Below are 19917 nucleotides of genomic sequence, written 5' to 3' on the forward strand. Positions count from 1 at the left end.
GAAACTGGCCGTGAGCCTGGATGACTTCTTTGTAGGTTAATGTGTTTGTCAGAGCAGGAAGTCCAAACTCTCCCTCTCTCTCACACACACACACACACACACGCACGAACAGAGAGAGAGGGAGAGAGAAAGATTATCAATTTGAAATGATACATTCCCATTCATGTCCTCTCTCTCCCTCTCTCTCTTATGCACACACACACACACACACACACACATGTTCGACATTCATGACTTGAGGGGACATTGCATTGACTTACATTCATTTCTTGGAGACTTACTCTAACCTTAACCACAATTACTACTGGCCTAATCCTAATCCTAACCCTAACCCTAACCCTAACCCTAACCTAACCTTAAAACATATCTTCACCTTAAAATGTAGTAATTTACGTTATGGGGACTTGATTTTTGTCCCAACAAGGAGGACAAGTCCCCATAATGTGACTGTGTAAACATGTTTAGGTCCCCACAACATTAGTAATACCTGGACACGCACACACACACACACACACACACAGGAACACACAGCTGTTAGGTGAATTAGCCTCCCTCTGAGTAGAGGAAACAGACATACAAGTGGAAACCAGAAACCCCAAAATTGGCCTCTAATGACTTCAAATATGCAGTGTTTTGTTTGCTTCTACCTGCAGACACGTTTCTCTTTATCTTTTGAGTCCATGGACGATGTGTGTGTGCGGGTGAGAGTGTATATCAGTGACCGCGGCTGTGTGTAATTGACATGTAATGCCCCATAATGAGCATGTTCATCATTCAAACCAACGTCACGCCTGCCAAACCACCTGGCACTGCAGCAAACCACAGCTGCTTGTGTTGAGTGATTATTTTATACATTGCAATGCATTGAATTTAATTGAATTGAATCATTTTCTATTCCGTTATTTGTTAGCGCTACCAAAGTGTGACAGTTTGAGACATTAATCCATGATACTGACAGATGATGTTTCTATTGTGAGTCTAGATTTTAACATAATTATATCGAATAGAAGAGGATTTGCATTCCACTAAGTTCCCTTAGGAAAGGTGTCACAACGAGAGGCAGGATACACATGAATGTTTATACCTCTTTGATGTGTTTTATTAACCTGGGGGGCTAATAGTTTAAGTTAAGCTCTGGAGATTTTTTTTACAGTGTTACCTCCTGCCATGTGATTTCTTTCTTTCTTGTAAAATGTTTGAGTGTACCCGCTTAGACTTGTGTAAAATGGTTATTATTGCAGCATAATTTGCAAGTCTTTATGATAATTTTCTCTTTCATCGTGTCTTTTCAAAGCTAAAACCTAGTCCTTGCAACGTCACGTTAGTTTTCGCCATTCTAATAACTCGGCATGTGTCGGAGGTCAGAGCATGAAAAGTCATGTATGGGTGCATAAATGTGTATCAGCACAAAGAGTTTTTCAAGATGCTGCGCTTCCGAGTGGGGCTTGTTTTTTTACGTAACAAATGAAATGAACATCAGACAACTTCCCTGTGGTCCAGTTTAAATAAACAGCCAACATAAACCATTCCTACCGTGTTATTAAATGCAAATTTTAACAAAGGATCAAATGACTAATGTGAAAGGGGTTGCTGGTGGCATGGAGAATTATCGCCAGACAACTCCTCAGGCACAGTGTCCAGCACACAACTGCAGACCGACAAATTCAGCAGCTGACTGATCAACACTCTGGTGTTTTGGAACCTTAAAAGCTAAATATGTCCCTCAGGAGACCAGAAAACGCTCATGTTGGTCATTGCGGCTGTCTCAGCGATGTCGTGTTATCAAGTTTGCCATATAAACTTTAACGTCAGAGCTGTTTTCACAGTGTGTGAAACCTAAAGGGATTCAGAAAATACCAAGAATTAAGTCTTCAATAGATAAACACGTCTAGGACATAATGTGGTTATGGAGTTATCCATTTATTAATACAAATTATCATTCTTCACATTGCACAATCCGTCTATCCACTATTTTAAAGTGCTTATCCTGTTCTGAGTTGCAGGGACTGGTGGAGTATGCGCTGGATGAATGCTTGCACTCGTCAAACATTCATGAATTTATGAGTTACACTTTTACAAGTAAAACCCACTACAACAGCCCTGTCGTAAATCAACATTTTAGGTTTCAGAGTGGCTTTTTAAACACTGTATCTCCGTGCATCTAAATCGCATCCTTCCTTCCTCCAGGTATTTTAATGGCGTGAGCGGTCAGACAGCCATCCAGTCATGGCGCTGTGGTGCTGCACCAAGATCCTCTGCAGGTTGTCTGCAGGGTGGTTTCCTCTGCTGCTCTCATTACTGCTATGGCAAACGGTAAATGTTCCTTGCAGAAGCACTCAGCTTCGTACAGAGGCCAGTGGTCGTTTGCTTACATCATCAAAAGCTTGACTGATTAAAGTCCCTAACAATTTGACAGTTAATCTATAAAAAGAGACGTCTTAACAGTGCCCTGCTTACTGTGAAGGCTATGTGGAAATATTGTAATGCTGCCAAAGTTTACCAAAGCTGATGTTTTAAAGTAAATCACAACAAAAATATTAATAATATAAAGTAAATGTACATATAAAACTCCCCTTAAGAAATATTCCCCTTTCTGAGTAAATCAGTGTTTATTCTATCTCTTTGAGGCAGTAATGTTAATGCTAGAATTGGACACAATTAATGTTAACACACCTGGTGTATTTGATAGAAGCCTCAGGTCTATTTATTCCACTTAGTACTGATTTCTTTCCAAAGTGTCAGTTTCCACACAGGTCTGAACTCATCTCTTTGCTGCTCCTTTTCTTATCTCACCTTCTCTGAGTTCACCTCCGCTCACTGCTCTTGAATTCTTCCTTCAATACTTTCTGTCTCTGCCCTTTATCTTTCATGTCTTTCCCCCTGGAATTATTCTCCTCCTCTTCACCATTTCCTCTTACTCTGATGGTCCTTTCTTCCCTCTTGTCTCCACTTCTCTCCTGTAGATCTGCGCTGCCCCATCTTGCCCACGGATGTGCAGCTGCCCTGGTGTTAAAGAGGTCCACTGTACGTTCAGACACCTGACCATCATACCAAAAACCTTTCCTAGAGACACAGAGAGGCTCAACCTGGGGTAAGAAGACACTATACATGTGCAAAAACACACATCTATACAAAGGCAAAGAAGCACTGTTACTAACACAAGCCCAAGGGGAAGAAAACTAAACACTCTATGGAATTATGGAATGCAGTGTAGGTAATTTGTCAGAGAAATGTTTTCTTTTGCTTATATCAACACTTGCCTCAGATGACTCACAAACCCAAATGCTGAGCAGAGTGCATTTTGATTTAGTGAGATACTATGGCTGTTTTGTTCAGACTATGTTTGAATGCATGGATCCTGCAGAGAAATGTCTTCTCTGAGGGAGAACAGACTGTCAGAATTGAAGAAGCATCATCCAAACTTCAAGTAGCCCATGGTGTAGTTGATTTGACAAAATCTCCTTTAAACGCCAGCATTTGACTTGAGAGGGAATAAATCTCATAATCAGTTCCATGTGGGTTTTTGTGCTGTGGACGGTGTTTTCACAGTTTTTCATCACAACAGAGAACCAGCCCATACTTGTTTTTTTCATAACAAATCGGTTTGTCTTATTGTGCCAGTAGTATTTGTACAGACAATGGCAAATTAAGCTTTTCCTTCCATGGCCCCTGGTACTGGAATGACTAAATTCAAACATGTGTCCCTTATAACTCATCAGAAGTAGAATAAAATAAGTAGTTATTGAGAGCTGCTTCAGTTAACGTGTAAATCATCCCTTATTATAACTGTCTTTGTTTTATAGTCTGCATTATTGTTTTTCTGTTTTGTGATGGTATTTATTATTGTTTTGTTGAAGAGATTTTAATCTCAATGTGACTTCCTAGAAAATAAAGGTTTGAATGAATATTTCTGCCTGCAAGTAATCCATATCAACATTGCAAAGTGGTTAGCAGCTGTACTAGTGTTCTCAGGAGGCTTCACATTGGAGCAGCTTTTGCTACGGCACATGATATTTGTGCTAAGTGTAGCTCCTCGGCTCTTTATGACTGCATTTATGTGATGAGGCATGTCAGCAATTATCACAAAAGCTTATGGTGCCAAGCTTCAGTTCAGTCCACAGAAGATAAAATGTCTCCACATGTGCGCCTACGCTATAGCACATATATCAATATGTGAATATGCTCATTCACACAGGCTAGCATCGCCAACTGTAGGGACTGTGTGAAGGAACAGTTTCACAACAGTGAGGTAAACGTCAATAATATCTTACACCACCATCTCAGGTCTGAGTGACACGTACCCACAAGAGAAATGTTATAACCTTTGTTTTATTGATTTGTCTTAAACTATTATGAAGACATATTGCTGATATGAAACACAATACACCAACAATACTGACAACTCATCTTAATGTCATAGTGAATCACAAAATAGCAATCCATTGTTGACATATCAGCAACAATAATGCTTCCTGTAATTTACCATTTGCTACTTTTCTCCCCAAACAGTGACTGTTTTGTCATAATTTGGGGTTTCATGTTTGCAGGAGGACGCCATTTATAGGTCTGTTCAAAACATCAAACACAAAAGCAAATATGAAAATGGATGGATAACAATATGCAACTGCTCTAACAAAAGCCATTACAAGTCAAGGAGTTTTATAAAAAAACAACAACACTATATTTATTGTGTAATATATCCCCAATGTTTGGTAGCTCTGCTGCAATATCATCATCATCATCATCATCAGAGTGTATGTTCGAGCTCTGTCTGCTTTTTATTAGATTTGGAGAACTCTGTATTCCAGCAGCCAAACTTGTTACCCCAAAACATTATAAAAGCCAAACACAGTTAGTCCTCATCCTAAAAGCCTTTCCCATTGTACATAAATCTAACCGCCTTCTTGCTTGTCCAAGAACGTAATCTTTTACAGCCAGGGTATGAAGTATGAACCTGGGTTTACTAGCTCAGCAGTGCAAAACAAGATCAGTGCTGTTGCTTTTATTTTTCACAATACATACCTTTATTTCATGTGCCCATGACGTTTTCTTACACAATTCTCATTAGTCAGCAGGAAATATTAACTAGTTATCAACACACTAATGTCTAATGTATTTCCTTCATTAGCAGAATTGAGATTTGGACATAAATGAAAACATTAGTGGGCGAACAGGTTCTAAACATTAGGCCATCGTGCCCACTGAGGAGCACATGAGGATGATTGAGTCTCTAATGCAAACTTTTGGTATATGTTCACAACAGGCATGTTTGGATTTACTCTCATTTACTCTCTGGGGTCTGTTTTTCTTTAGTGTGAGGCTGAAGCAATGCATTCAAAAGAAAACCACTCTAATAAATGCAAGGTCGTCTTTTTTCAAAGGCACTGTTCTGCTGATTGATCAGTGAGCAGCATGGAGGCAAGGACCACCTACAGGACACAACCTCCAAAACACAAGGATTTATGGTTGAGAGGAGATAAGTGTTGACATATCCAGCAGTGTGTCATATGTAGACTTCAATGGGGTTTCAATATGTGCTCAAACATGATACAGTGAAAATGAATTATGAGAAAGTGCACGGACAAGTCTGCCATTAATAAAGCTGAAATCAAAATAGCTTTTACATGGCTTGTCTCCAGTGATCTCTAAACTCAACAGAACATAAAATACCAAGACTGTTAATTAGCGGTATCTGTTTAGTTAGTTGGTTCACTTGCCAGGAAAACTAGGCTAAGATGCAGGTGAAATGAACTGCTTGTGGTCTCAAAGCTCTTCCTTGCATCATTTGTGACTTACTTAAGCTGCTTTCAGACACACACTGAACTCTGGGGGCTCTCGGGAGATTAATGTGTGAATGCAAATGCCTCAGACGTTGCTCGGGAAATTCCCCAGCCTGATCCCTGGACTAATCTCTGGTTAATGTCCCAGAGAGCTCATGTGAGTACGCAGCAGGAGACTGCAGATGATCCCCAGAGAGTGACTGGGCAAGGGTCCTGCCTCCTGCATGCTCAAGCCTGGATCCTCCAAAGATCCTAGTGCTGTTGTAGCATCTCACAATATAATAATAATAATAATAATAATAATCAGCTACTATTTTTGATGAATGAATAATTGCTCATATTTAATTCACATACACCATGTATCAAGTTTCTGACTTTTAGTCAAGTTATTTAAAGACATCGCCTTGAAAAGCTAACATCCAACCTGCACCCCCTGAAAGCACAGGGGTGCAATGGCCCATGCAGCACTGTTTGCATCTTTAAGGGTGGTTAAGTGGTTAAGACTGGTACCCTGTGTGCGAAAAACATCATGGTCGCAAGTTCAATTCCACCCCTGGCTGATTGTACTCAATTCCATTGTAAGTCGTTTTGGATATAAGCGTCTGCCAAATGACATGTAATGTAATCTTGTTAGTTTTCCATTTTTTTAGAACAACAATTCATGATCCATGAAAAGAGCATTTGTTTAATTAGTTTTAACCCTGTTAGTCGGTAAGTCTCATAGTTCTCATTGTCATGACAATACAATGCATGGACATGTTTGCACCAGACAATATATGCATATTAGCTAAATCCAGGATCTGCAACTATAATGAGGTGCTTTTCAAGGTTACAAATAATCTGTCTTGAAATGTGTTCTGTGGCCGTAAACTCAATACTGCAATGTAGTATATTGTGTTAGGAGTAGGCATAAATACTGCCAGGGTTTAAAGTTACCAGTTGGTAAACCTGTACTAAAAAACATTATATCACAAAGCCACTCGTGGCGTCAAAAGACACTGTGGTTGAAAGTGACCTAGATCATTTATTGTGATCTGGCTATTGTATTGGTGGCAATGGAAAATGTAACCATCTCACTTATGTGTTCAGCTGGGTAGGGGATAACTGCACCCAGGGAGTGTTGCATGTTTTACAGCAGAGACTCACCAGAGAATCATACACTCAATTATATAAATTGCGCTGATTTCTGTTGGAAGGTTTGACAAACTTGGATACATTGAATGTTTAACTCTCCCTGTCTCTCTCACTGTGTATGTGTGTGTGTGATTCATATGCACATGGTAGACTTAAAAGAATGAGCAAATTGTTGGGGGTTAAAGGTTGACTGAGGTCTCTCTGCTTTCGCTTTTACAATTCATCATTCCTTCCCTCCAGCTTTTTCCCTTCACTTGAAAGGTCACATCAACCCAGACACACTTGCTTCCTTTCCTAGTGACACCCACTGTTCTCTCTTTCTCTTCTATTCCTGTACAATAACTGGAGTGTTTTTTTTTTCTCTTTTCTGACAGATATAACAGCCTGACTGAGGTGGAGGGGTCTGAATTCAGGCCATTACGGCAACTGGAAATGCTCATGTTGCATGGCAATGACATTAACACAGTCCACTCTGGAGCATTTTACAGCCTAAGATCACTACAGGTAGTGTACATGTGTGAGTGTTGTTATTTCCAATCCAAGTCAAAACTACTCTGCCTATCCCTAAACCACATTTTTCACAACCATTCTGTTGCCTTTATTCTACGTCATCAGGGCTATTTTTCTAAGTTTGATTCCATAGAGCTTCTAATTTAATAAATGCTCAGAAGAGTTTGAAAGTTAAATAAATGCAAGAGTAACAATAATCGATTTGTTTCCAGATCTTGAAGCTGAGCTACAACAAACTGACATCAGTGAACCCTGGTTTGTTTGAGGGGCTTGTTGGTTTGATCCGTCTCCATCTGGACCATAACCTCATTAACTTTATAGAGCCATACTCCTTCTCCAGCCTGACCTCACTAAAACTTTTGCAGCTGGAGGGGAACCTCCTCAAAGATATTCACCCCCATACCTTCATAACAGTGTCACTGCTTGGAAGCTTTTGGACCTCTGGACTAAAGTAAGAAATAGTAGTGAACATTAATCTTGCATAAATCTCTGCATGTTAGGTTAGATCTCATGTCCCTGTCCCTCTGCAGACCAGTAAATGAAGAAAATGATATGATGTTTTTATCTCAGGCATTTACACCTGTCAGACAATCTGTTGGAGCAGCTCCCTTCCGCAGCATTGCAGACTGCTCCGAGGCTCGAGCTCCTCTCTCTTCATGGTAATCCTTGGACCTGTGACTGTCAACTTCGCTGGTTGGTAGAATGGAGCTCCAAACATGAAGGTTTGTTATCACATTCAAATTAAATATAAAAGTTTAAACTCCAGTATTCCTTGGTCAACAAATAATGTTTAACCTGGCAAATGTGTAAACTGTTGATGGTCTAATCACATGTTGAACTCCTGCTGTTTAATCACTACTGGTCCTCCTCTCACTTCTTCTCTGTCCCAGGTGTAATAAAGTGCAAAAAGGAACGTGGCTCCATTGAGACATGCCCCCAATGCTCTTCTCCTCACTCCTTGAATGGTACTCTCTTCTTAGGGTTAACCCCAAACAAGCTTACTTGTGAACGGCCAACTCTTCAATCCCCTCTCAAACAGTGGGACAATCCCATGTGGGCTGAATCTGAAACAGAGCCAGACCTGCCATACACCAGGGACTTTGAAAAACCCTTGGGCAACTTGACTTTTGTTCTCTCCGACAGCCATGGGAATCAGGCACATGTGGAGTGTAGTGTGCGCCAACCTGTGCATAATACACCTATAACCTGGACTGTAAATCCTCAGTTACCCGGGCAGTTATCTGTCAATGTATCATTGGCGACTGTTCTTGAATGTGAGATTGATCGGGAAACATTACAAAATCTATGGCAACTAGTTGCATATTACTATGAAAGCCCTGCTATCTTGGAGAGAGGTCAACAAAGAGGAAACGCAACCTACCAGTATGTCCAAGCTATAAATGAGAATTCCCCATATTTCACAGAATTAAAAGGACATTTAGAAGCAGAACCATCATGGCTGCTTCAACCTAGAGTCACTTTGAGGCTCAACAGGCAGCAGACAACAACTAAGAAATTAGTGATGGATTTCACTACTTTAATTTCTAAGGATGTTAATAGAGGGCATAATGATAACAATGACTTCACTTCTTCCTGGGCACTGATTCAAAGAGCAACTGCAGGGCGGATTCAGACAGCAATTGAGGGCTCAAAGGTCCATTTGGGGTGCAATGTTGCAACTTCCAATCCGGAGATGAAAGTTGAATGGATCCTTCCAGACTTGTCCATAGTAGAGGAAGCAGATACAAAAACAAACATTTTAGAAGGAGGAAAACTTTTGATTTTAAATGCCACACTGTCTGATTCTGGCCTCTATCACTGTATGGTCAGAACCAAAGCTGGTGTGGATTTCATGCCCTTGAGGCTCACAATTAAAGAACTTTCACTTAGCCCCACGGCTTTCAATGGGAAGAAAATTGTCAGTGAAAAGGGCCAATCATTAGCTATTCCATGTGACGTAACTTCAGTTCAGCCCAGTCAAACTGTGTGGTACCTACCCAAAAATCACATTCTTCTCCCCACACAGAAGACAAGACGAGCAGAAGTGGTGGAAAATGGGACTTTGGTAATAAGAAAACTGACACAAGAGGATACTGGAGAATACAGCTGCTTAGCCTCAAATCTTTATGGAGTTGACATGCTATCACACAGGGTGGAAGTCACTGATGGGAAGGCTCTAGAAAAGTCTAAAGTACCAACAGAGAGAGTGGGGAAGCTCTTACCAAATAGCATGGACGAAGATGGTTCAGGAGAATATTACCAGGAAATTATACGCCCTTTTGCTACACAATTTCCAAAGAAGGTTGAAACAGAGCAAAGGAATCCCAACGGATTTTCCCAAAAAATTCAAAAAGATTCAAAACGAAAACCCAATAAATCAGTTAAGGAATTGTATCCAAATCGTTGGGCAGAGATATTGGCAAAACATAATGTTAAACCAAGTATTACTCTGCCTACAGAGCAGTCATTAGAGGACCCCAGCATTATAATACTCAAAATGAGTACTCCAAAATCCACTACAACAATCTCAACTACGACCAACAACTTACCCGATACTACTACCCCTCCTGATATAACAGTAGAGTCAACATTTGTTTCCCTGAACACAAGAGTTGAGCCAGAGACCCATTCTGAACAAGAAAAAAAAGATGATATAAGTAAATACATTGAATACAATGTAACACCGAAAAGTCTCCCACCACCTCCCAGAATTATGGAAATATCTACATCTTTCACAGACCCTCCAGTAAGTGGAACCCCCCAGCCAACTAATGATTCTGAGAAGAAGCATTTTGGAGCGAGGCGAAGGAACTACAACTTTGCTCCTGGTCAGTCAAGGAGAAGACCCCCTTACAGACGTAGAATACACCCATCAAGGAGAGTTCATTCACACCTAACCCCACTCAACCGTCCAGTAAACAGGCCTCAAACAACTGTTCTTCCTACAACCACTACACCGCCGCCAACAACAACCACTACTACCACTACAACAACTACTACTACAACACCTGCTCCAACCACAACACCTGCTCCAACCACAACACCTACTCCAACTACAACACCTGCTCCAACCACAATGGAAAACAATGAAAACCTATCTTCGGAGTATCAGACAGTAGAAGATGAAGATGAATACTATGAAGAATATAGTTATAAGGATGGTGATAGCTTGGATGCTAAGGAAAATTTAAACAGTGAAAGTCTTCATACTACACATGAACTTGACAATCTCCTTACCACAGTCCCAACAGTTACAGGGATAACATTAAGCAGACATAACATACCTGATCCAAAGACAACCATCACTCCAAAGATAGATAGCACCCCTCATCCAACTGAAAGGACAGTTAATGAAAATGAGAGATTTACGGTCAATCCAAAGAAACCTGATAAGTGGAGGGTTGATATCAGAACACAGACTGAAGAAAAGGGCAGACACAGTAAAAACCACGAAGAAGAGAATGAGAGGGGGGTAATAACAGAAATGGAAATACACAAAAACCACAAAACAGCCATTGAAGCAGGTGAGAGTGAGACATACAAATCTAAAAAGGAGGGGGTTCTACAGAGCTACAATACAGGGGATAGCATCCTATTAACAACACAAATTAGACCAAGACCCAACACTCGACCTTCAACAGGGCAAAATATACCAACTCATGCAAGAACTTCATCTACCAAAGACATAACCTCAGATTCAACCAAAGGAAGGACAAAAGATGTCACACAGCGTGACGGTAAAGAGGTAAACAATTCAAGGGAAAAGCCTGAGATCCACATTTTCCCAATAATGGAACCACTTCATCCCTGGCTCCATCCAAAAAAACAGGGACAAGGGCAACCTACCACTTCCAGGATAACACACCCAAACCAAGATAGAAATACAGCAAGACGAGGTGAAGTCAATCCTGACAGACATTCTCAGCCTCAGCCTCCTAGAGTCACCCCGACCTCCCACTGGCCTTCACTCTATCATCATCATTACTACCCTCTCTACCCTTCATGGCCAAGTCAAAGGTCATTTCCTCCTCCAAGGCAAGGTAAGAGCTGGCAAGGCAAGAGCTGCTGTGAATTTGCTGTTTTGAAATAGAGAGATAATTAATACAAAGTGTGAAAAGTAAATAATAATGAACTGTCCTGACTATCTTATACTGACTACCTTATATATGCTATGTTTAACTGGGGTTACCTTACCATGTATGGAAGTAAAGTACAGCACATCTGATCAAATGTTTGCTCTCTGTTCCTAGGTCCTGGGCTACAACCTATGCCCACCCATCGATCCTGGTCTCTCACCCACCCCTGGGTTAAAAACCCTGTTGTAACCAACAGACCAGAAATCACTGCTGAAACAGTCAAGCCCACAACTACACCCACTGAAATAACAGGAAACCATCAGTTTACACTCCCTAATCCCCCCTTGTCGCATAATCATCATCGAAATCATCATGTTGATGGCAGGACCCAACATATAGATCAAGTTTTTCTGTCAAGGCTAAGGAACAGATACAGACAGGTATGATGGGCAAGTTGTTTCATAGCATGTTACACCAACTCAACCAACAGAGGGAGGATTTTTAAATAGATGAAGCAACAATTAAAAGGGTTTGAAAAAATAAATAATCAGTTGGTGCAGTCAGTTTAGCTATGATCCATTTGATAAAATTGGCAGGTATAATGATTTATATTTCAGCGGTGCATTTGTTACCAAAATTATAGTAATTTATGATTTTGATAATTACAGGCACAGCTCGACCGCATTGCTCAGCTCGGAAGGATGGTTACAGCCAAACCTCATACAAGCTACTACAATCCTCCATCTCCAGTTGCACCAAAACCTAACCCTCCATCACTGCATACACCCTCCTCTTCTAAGCAACCAGTGGCCACTGATTCTGACATTTACAACCTGAATCCACCAAACCCTGCTAAACCTTCATCCTCATCATCCTCTGGTTTTATCACAACATCTCGCCCTTACCACCCCACCAACCCTGGAGTTCTGCATGGAAGTTGGCGGCCCATTGGAGGTAAGAAACAGAAATAGACATTTTATTCAAAATTGGATTGGATATGGTATATTATTTTCATAGGTAATAATATGCATTATTACATTTGTTGTTTTAATTTGTCCACTTTGAAAGCAGGACGAATAAGCTCTCGGCGGCCAACAGCTGCCCCACCTTTTCCATGGATGTTGGGTGTTGGAAGTGGAGGAATGAAACCTCGCATCACCACAGTGACCGCAGCCAGTGTGTCAGCACTTGCAGAAAGTGATGTCTTCCTGCCCTGCAAAGCAACAGGGAATCCACAACCTACCATTGCATGGACCAAAGTCTCCACAGGTGAAAAATTGATATAAAAGGATTGACACACTCAATATGCTGCTTTCGGTTCATGGTTTGTCAGATTGATCTTACATCAAGAACCGTGATTAACCATGTTTAATGTATATTCCTTTTTCAGGTGCTACAGTCCCAGCCAATACCAAGCATGGTCTCCGTTTTGAAGTTTTCAAAAATGGAACTTTCATTATTAAAAACATCCAGCTTCAGGATCGAGGCCAGTACCTCTGCACGGCTCAGAATCAGTTTGGATCAGACCGCATGGTTATCACCTTAGCTGTCCAGACTGAGGCGCCAAAGATCCAAACACCGAAGTCCACAGAGATAGCGGTCTACCTCGGGAACAGTTTGACTTTGGACTGCCTTGCTTCTGGAAAACCACCAGCCCAAATTTCCTGGATTCTTCCGGATAAGACATTTGTTCGTAATGTCGGGACAGTTCACACTCCTCTCTCTCCAATGTCTCTGCTTCAAAATGGAACCCTGCAAATAACTTCTGCTAATTTCTCCACCAAAGGGGACTATAAATGTATTGCGAGTAATGCAGCAGGTGCTGATACAATTACTTATCATCTCCATGTGGCTGCTCTGCCTCCAAGCATCAGTGAGGGACCAATGGATACTATTATCGTTCAGCCAGGTATGTTGAAAAATGTTATACAAATTAAAAACATAGTTAGTCATCATATGGCTGGTAATCAAAGGACAGGATGGTGAAAATGTCAAACCAAGTAATACAGACTAATAAGATTCCATCTAACCAGGCAAGAGTGTCTACATCCACTGCTCTGTAAAAGGCGAACCAATGCCTGCTCTGAAATGGATGCTCCCAGCAGGCGTTCAGATAAAACCAACACAGTTTCTGGGACGAAGGCTGTTTGTCTTCCCTAACGGGACACTGTTTGTGAAGAATGTTTCACCACTGGATGGGGGGAGGTATGCATTTTATTTGATATTATTCAATCTGTCTGTATGTGTTATCAGCTGGGATTTTGTCATGCATTAGACTTGACTTACTTTATGATTTTCTTTCTTCATTTTACCAAAATAGTATGCAAATTTGTTTTTTTTTTGTTCTGAAGTATGTTTTATAGATGCTGTTAATTTATCATGTGCTACAGAGGTGGTTTGATTATAGGCTATTTAATATAGGCAGCATTATTCTAGCACAACATTTTAGACTTAGTCAAACACAGGTTGTTTAAAGTCTTAAGAATCATTTATGACATGACAGAATCAGTGATGGCCAGTGCCAGCTTCCACCGTCTTTTTCCAGAGTTTCTGACAAGAGAATACTGACTGTTACACTCTCACAGAGCAGTAATCACCAACTCAGAGAAGTTGAGATACACAAAATGTGATCACAAAGAAACAACTGATTGACTGTATGTTTGCATTCAACATTGCTCATCATATTTCCACAACTGCAGGTTTAAGTAAAATAAAGCTACTGAGTCTTAGTTGTATTTGGGATGGACAAACTGTACATTTCTTGCTGCTAATTTTGAATTCCATACATAGTTGTTTCATACTGTATTTCAAGGAACAAGCTGTCACTAACATCAGGAAAAGCATGTATTCAATTCACAGGCAATACAATTTTGTAATTCCACCCATAATAAAGTTGCAATCCATCTTTTCACAGGTATGATTGTGTGGCCACTAATGCTGTTGGAATGACCAAAAGGTCTGTCCAGCTGGAGGTGAGGGCAGATTCTCCCTCATTCTTCCACCAGCCTGCTCCTCCTCCTCTTCCCATTCCTTCCACTCATCGACATGCTGTGCCATCCCGCCAACACTCGGTCTCTGCTATGTATGGTTCTGCTGTCTACCTCCACTGTCCAGAGTCAACCGGATCCACAAGGGGGACCATCTGGCAGCTACCCTCGAAGACCATACTAGAGTATCGATACAGGTTATTAAAATGCCTGCTAAAACTCAAACAACATTCCACACAAAACCCATACAAAACACAGGGGACACCAGGTGAAGCTTGTACTACAAAACTAGATCAATATAGCTAGATATATTTTAGTTACCTGGCTTCACTATAATGATCTTGATTGATCTGTAATTAAAAGCTGTTTACCAAATAACTTATTTAACCCTGGGATTTCCTCTCTAGGTACACGTTTGTGTAACATTATAATGGTGAACCTGGTACTTACAAAAGACATAGAATGAATTAAGTTATTGAAGTAAGTAATAGTTAACAAGTTAAAATGTAAACAATATGGTTTATTAAAATCCACGAATAAACTGCTAGCTGAAAATATACTGTTCAATAATTTTAGTAAGCATTGTCCAGAAAAGAGGTCTGATCAACAAATACAGTGGACTTTAGGTGTGCAGAAGCTTTAAACCTGACTGCTGTAATCTCACTGTCCTTTTATCCACATCTGTCTCTAGTCCGGAGAGACCAATTAAAGTTTTCCGTAATGGGACTCTGAGGATTCTTCAGCTAACAGAACAAGATGGTGGAAATTATCTATGTGTCTTTCAAAGGCCTAATGGGGAGGACATGGAGCTCTTCCAGGTATGAACAGGACACATAATGACTCTTTATCCTCCTCTTTTGAACATCTCATATGTGTGTTTTAAACAACTATTTAATCTTACAAAGTCTACCCTGGCTCTAGCTCTATTACCTGATTATAATGACATGTTATTTATTTATTTGCTTTATCAGGTGGAAGTACTGATGACTGCTCCCAGAATCGAACATGTGAGAACTCCACAGACCAAGGTCACCTTTGGAGACAATTTCCAGGTAGCTATGGGGTGCTAGCTTACAGTTCATTTAAAATAAGATAGGTAGGATTAAATATTGAAGGGACCAATTTCTATTTCCTGTGGGGTTTTTGTGTAACCAGTACTCGCATTGCCAGAAAACTGTAGTCAATAGCATTCTTGTGGTGGGAGTTTTGGTTTGAGGGTGTTTTGATATAATTAATCAAGGATTCATATCATAACTATAAGTCCCTCAGGAACTTTTTTTAAGAAACTAAAAGGTTCCAGCAGACCACAGTTTGCTTGCACTTCAACTGGGGTCTTAAGACCAGGGGCACAAATTAGCCTGATGACATGTAAACAACCAATGGCCACAAGAGGCTGCTCCTCTACAGTCCACCAGGTGTCAGTAATGCAAAGGACTAGAATGAATCTACTCATTAATCAATGACATTTTTATTAAATGTATTCACAGTAAAATGGAAGTTGCATGCTGAGATGTCACAGCTTTATACAAAGCTCAGTCTGTCTGCAGAGGATGGTAAAAACATTTTGAATATTTTGGGAGAGTTAGTGAGGTGAAAGTAAAAAAAACAGAAGAAGAAAAATAGTGAGCACAACAGTGATGCACTGGGCTTTTCAATGAAGTGCTAGAGCAAAAGGGGGAAGGGTCTTGCAGGTTAAACATAGCTTGAGTCAGCTAGATTCCACATATTCTATGTTGATATTTATTCAGAGCTGGACCTAGATTCACCATTTCACCTTCCTTGGTTTTCCTTTAAGGTGGACTGTGTTGCATCGGGCCTCCCTGACCCAGAAGTGTCTTGGGGTCTTCCAGATGGAACTTTAATCAACAATGCACTTCAGTCAGATGACAGTGGTCTTCGTAACCGCCGCTATGTTATCTTTGGCAATGGAACTTTACTTCTCCAGCACATGGGGAAAAAAGACGAGGGTGACTATACTTGCTATGCCAAAAACAAACTTGGCAAAGATGAACGAAAGGTCAGCGTCAAAGTGGGACCAAACGCTCCACAGATTAAACTAAAATCACAATCTTTGGTGATAGTGAAGCTGGGGAAATCTGCTAAATTCAGTTGTCAGGCAACAGGTGAACCTACACCAAGAATCATTTGGATCTCACCACAAAATAAGGTGATATCTGCCTCATCAGACCAATTTTACATAATGGACAACGGGACTTTGGTGCTGAAAAGGGTAAGACTTGCTAATGAAGGTAAATATGCATGTATAGCACGGAATTCTGCTGGTGATGACGTTAAAAACATCAAACTTGAAATTGAGCCACAGGAACCTTTTATCAATGGAATGGAAGGAAAGAGAACAACAGCGGTTTTGGGTGTTTCCTATCAAACGATGCTTCTGGATTGCAGAGTGGAGGGAAAACCTGAACCAAGAGTATGGTGGGTTACTCCCTATGGCCACTCACTCACAGCACCCTACCTTGGTGGTCGCTTCCAAGTACACCAGAATGGTAGCTTGGAGCTGAGAGGAGTGAGGAAATCAGATGGAGGGAGATACATGTGTGTAGCTAAGAACCATCTAGGTGAAGCTTCACTTTTGGTGGAATTAGAAGTGGCATCACTAGCAGAGAAACCCAGCTTTGCTGTTCCCAATATTGAAATCTTACCAATAAAGCAAGATGGTGGGGAACTGATCCTGGACTGTTCTGCTCGTGGAAAGCCAAACCCAGAATTTACATGGATACTACCAAATGGGACGTTGTTATCCCCCGGTGATAGACTCCAACGCTTCACACACCATTTGGGTAATGGAACTCTACGGATCTCTCAACCTGTTGCAACTGATAAGGGAGTGTACCGGTGCCTGGCAAAAAATGTGGCAGGACACGCAGAAAAACGCTATGCACTCGAAGCAGGCAGAAAACCAATGATCAGAGGATCTACAGGTATGAAATTACATGGCAAATTATTTAAGAAGCTATATACTTGGTATATTTATATATTGTACTATTTGGTAAATGTCTTAAGATATTTAGAAGAAAAAGAAAGAAAAATTTGCTTTGTGTCCATAAACCTTTTCCCATACTTGGTTTCTTTTCAATGAAGTGTGTTAGACGTGTATTTAATGTTATTAACTGTTAACTTTGCAGTTTAGTTCAAACTTGCAAAATGTTGATTTGGTCAGGTAGGGAACAAATCAATCCAGAATTCTTTTGAGAGACAAATCATGGTGTGGTGTGGTTTTGTTTGCAATCACTAAAAAATTAAAGTACAAAAGACACAATTTAGGAGAATTTCCACTCATCGTTCATGGAGCTATATGCTCCCCGCACTCCTCACACCCGCATCAGACCAATCAAGTTTTATTTTAATCCCACTCCAATTAAATCACACTGCTTGCTCCAAAACATAAAATAAATGAGCAATCTGCACTGTTGATTAATTTGAAAAACTGTAGCCTACCATGCAATGTGGACCCAGACACAGTGAGACATTGCTTCTGGGTTTTTTTTAATGTCACTCCCCTCTCCGGTCAAAATTTGTCGGCTTCCACTCAGCACTTATTCTCCCTTGGCTCACTTGCCCTTACATGTATGTAGCTGCATCTGTCTTAGTATCTGTCATTTCCATGAAATAATTTACTTTGTCTTAAAATTTCACTTTTCTAGGTGGGATGAAGATAACCTATGGCCTTCACCTTAACTTGCCTTGTACCGTTGATGGCTGGCCACAGGCATCAATCACTTGGACCCTGCCCAATGGCCTTGTTTTGGACAAACCTCAAACCATAGGTCGGGTATCTTTTCTGGCCAATGGGACCCTCCAGCTCAGGCAGGTGGCAACCTTTGACAAAGGAACTTACATCTGTAAAGCCTTTAACTCGTTTGGCTCATCAACACTATCGTATCCAGTTGAGGTGATGGTGTTTCGACCACGCATCATCAGTTCGATGACCTCAATAACAAGCGTAACCCGGGGATCACCAGTGACATTGAACTGCATTGCCACTGGTATTCCTAAACCCGAAATTTCATGGACGTTGCCTGGACGCACAACACTGGTTCCACATAACCGGTACACAGTACAAGGAGGGATCCACATGACAGAAGAGGGCAGTCTGGTTATACAGAACCCCGTGCTCACAAACTCTGGTATTTACAAATGCAACGTTAAAAATGCACTTGGAACAGACTTCAAATCTACATACCTACAAGTCGTCTGAGTGACGACTGCAGCTGTTCTCTGTTGGTAAAATGAAAGCAGTATAAATCTGGATGAGGGATTTTCCTCAAGGATTGTAATGTTATACTGTAGATAAAAGACATTTTGGAGACAGAGTCACAGCTGCCTACTAAAGGTGGATTGAGATTCCTCAAAAAGCACTTTCCACTGAACAATGACATTGACTTAACATGGATATTTACCTTTTAAAACTGTCTTAATTTTTGTTTTAAGGTATACTGTATGTCTTGACAACTGAACAATTTTGCTTTTACGTAACATACAATCATTGTTCTTCATTTAAAGCAAATTAAGAACATTTGTGTTGAGGTATCTAAATGTAATTTTTACCTTTTGTATACATATTGTTGTTGACGTTCTGTTATGTTACAGATCAGTGGCTCTTATTTGATGATACAAATGACCCCTGTTGCTGCTCTACAGGGGATATTAGCAAATGCATCAATATCACGTATTCCTCTTCATAACGGTGGAAAGGAATTTAGCTTAAAATACTTACTAGCATGTTGTAAACCAACAGTTTTAAGCAGGTGAATGACATTAATACAAAACAAACATGCCCAGAAAAAAATGTATGTATTACATTGTGTCTTAAAGACACAATGTAATACGCTGACACATACGCTGACACATCAAGTGTCAAAAGACTTGCTGTGATCTTCACCAACTCAAATTTGTTTTAATGTTCATCAAATTGATAAACTTTGGTTGATAAAATCACGTTTTTGACAACAGCAAGCTGCTTTGACAGTGGTGACCTTTCAGGTACTGGAGAGTTACAGAGGCCAAAAGGAGCTATCATAACATATTAGCTACACTATTTTTGTTTTTATTTAACTGCCTCTCTATATGACCTATGGCTTACAGAACATGCATAAGATGAGAGTCAGGGGTACAAATAAAATGTTTTAATAAACTATAAACTTGTGACTGAGATGATCAGAGAGTGTATAATCTGAATGTCACCAAGTTGTAAAACCAAATATTTTGTGAAGGTATATGGATCAATCTTGGACATAGCCTTGTGTGTAATAAATTAGAATTTGTGTGAGGTTTTACGAGTAAACTGATCCTTACATTTTTCATTAAATCTGCTTCTAGTCTTCACTTAATGTCAATGACATAAAGAAGCAAACGTGCATTCAAGTTGCATATGAACTTCCTGTGGTGTGACAATGTGCCACATGCTCT

The 19917-nt window shown here is 40.4% G+C and overlaps 1 protein-coding gene across 1 annotated transcript; it reads left to right on the forward strand.

The window, feature by feature from the left end:
- Nucleotides 1-2206: 2206 nt before the first annotated feature.
- si:ch211-159i8.4 (matrix-remodeling-associated protein 5) lies at nt 2207-19331 on the forward strand. Its single transcript, XM_044040363.1, has 16 exons — nt 2207-2313; nt 2964-3091; nt 7289-7418; nt 7637-7875; nt 7995-8146; nt 8315-11464; nt 11675-11940; nt 12169-12454; nt 12572-12769; nt 12891-13409; nt 13534-13705; nt 14415-14684; nt 15179-15305; nt 15459-15539; nt 16283-17429; nt 18153-19331. The coding sequence occupies exons 1-16, from the start codon at nt 2227-2229 to the stop codon at nt 18704-18706; spliced, it is 7506 nt and encodes a 2501-aa protein (XP_043896298.1). The 5' UTR covers nt 2207-2226; the 3' UTR covers nt 18707-19331.
- The last annotated feature ends 586 nt before the right edge of the window (nt 19332-19917 follow it).

This window comes from Solea senegalensis, linkage group LG12 (assembly GCF_019176455.1).
Source record: "Solea senegalensis isolate Sse05_10M linkage group LG12, IFAPA_SoseM_1, whole genome shotgun sequence".
Taxonomy (NCBI): Eukaryota; Metazoa; Chordata; class Actinopteri; order Pleuronectiformes; family Soleidae; genus Solea; species Solea senegalensis.

Coding starts and splice junctions, on each gene's coding strand:
- si:ch211-159i8.4 (XM_044040363.1), top strand. CDS start 2,227: ATGGCGCTGTGGTGCTGCACCAAGATCCTCTGCAGGTTGTCTGCAGGG. Junction 3,092..7,288: donor ACAGAGAGGCTCAACCTGGG/GTAAGAAGACAC, acceptor CTTTTCTGACAG/ATATAACAGCCTGACTGAGG. Junction 15,540..16,282: donor CCTTTGGAGACAATTTCCAG/GTAGCTATGGGG, acceptor TTTTCCTTTAAG/GTGGACTGTGTTGCATCGGG.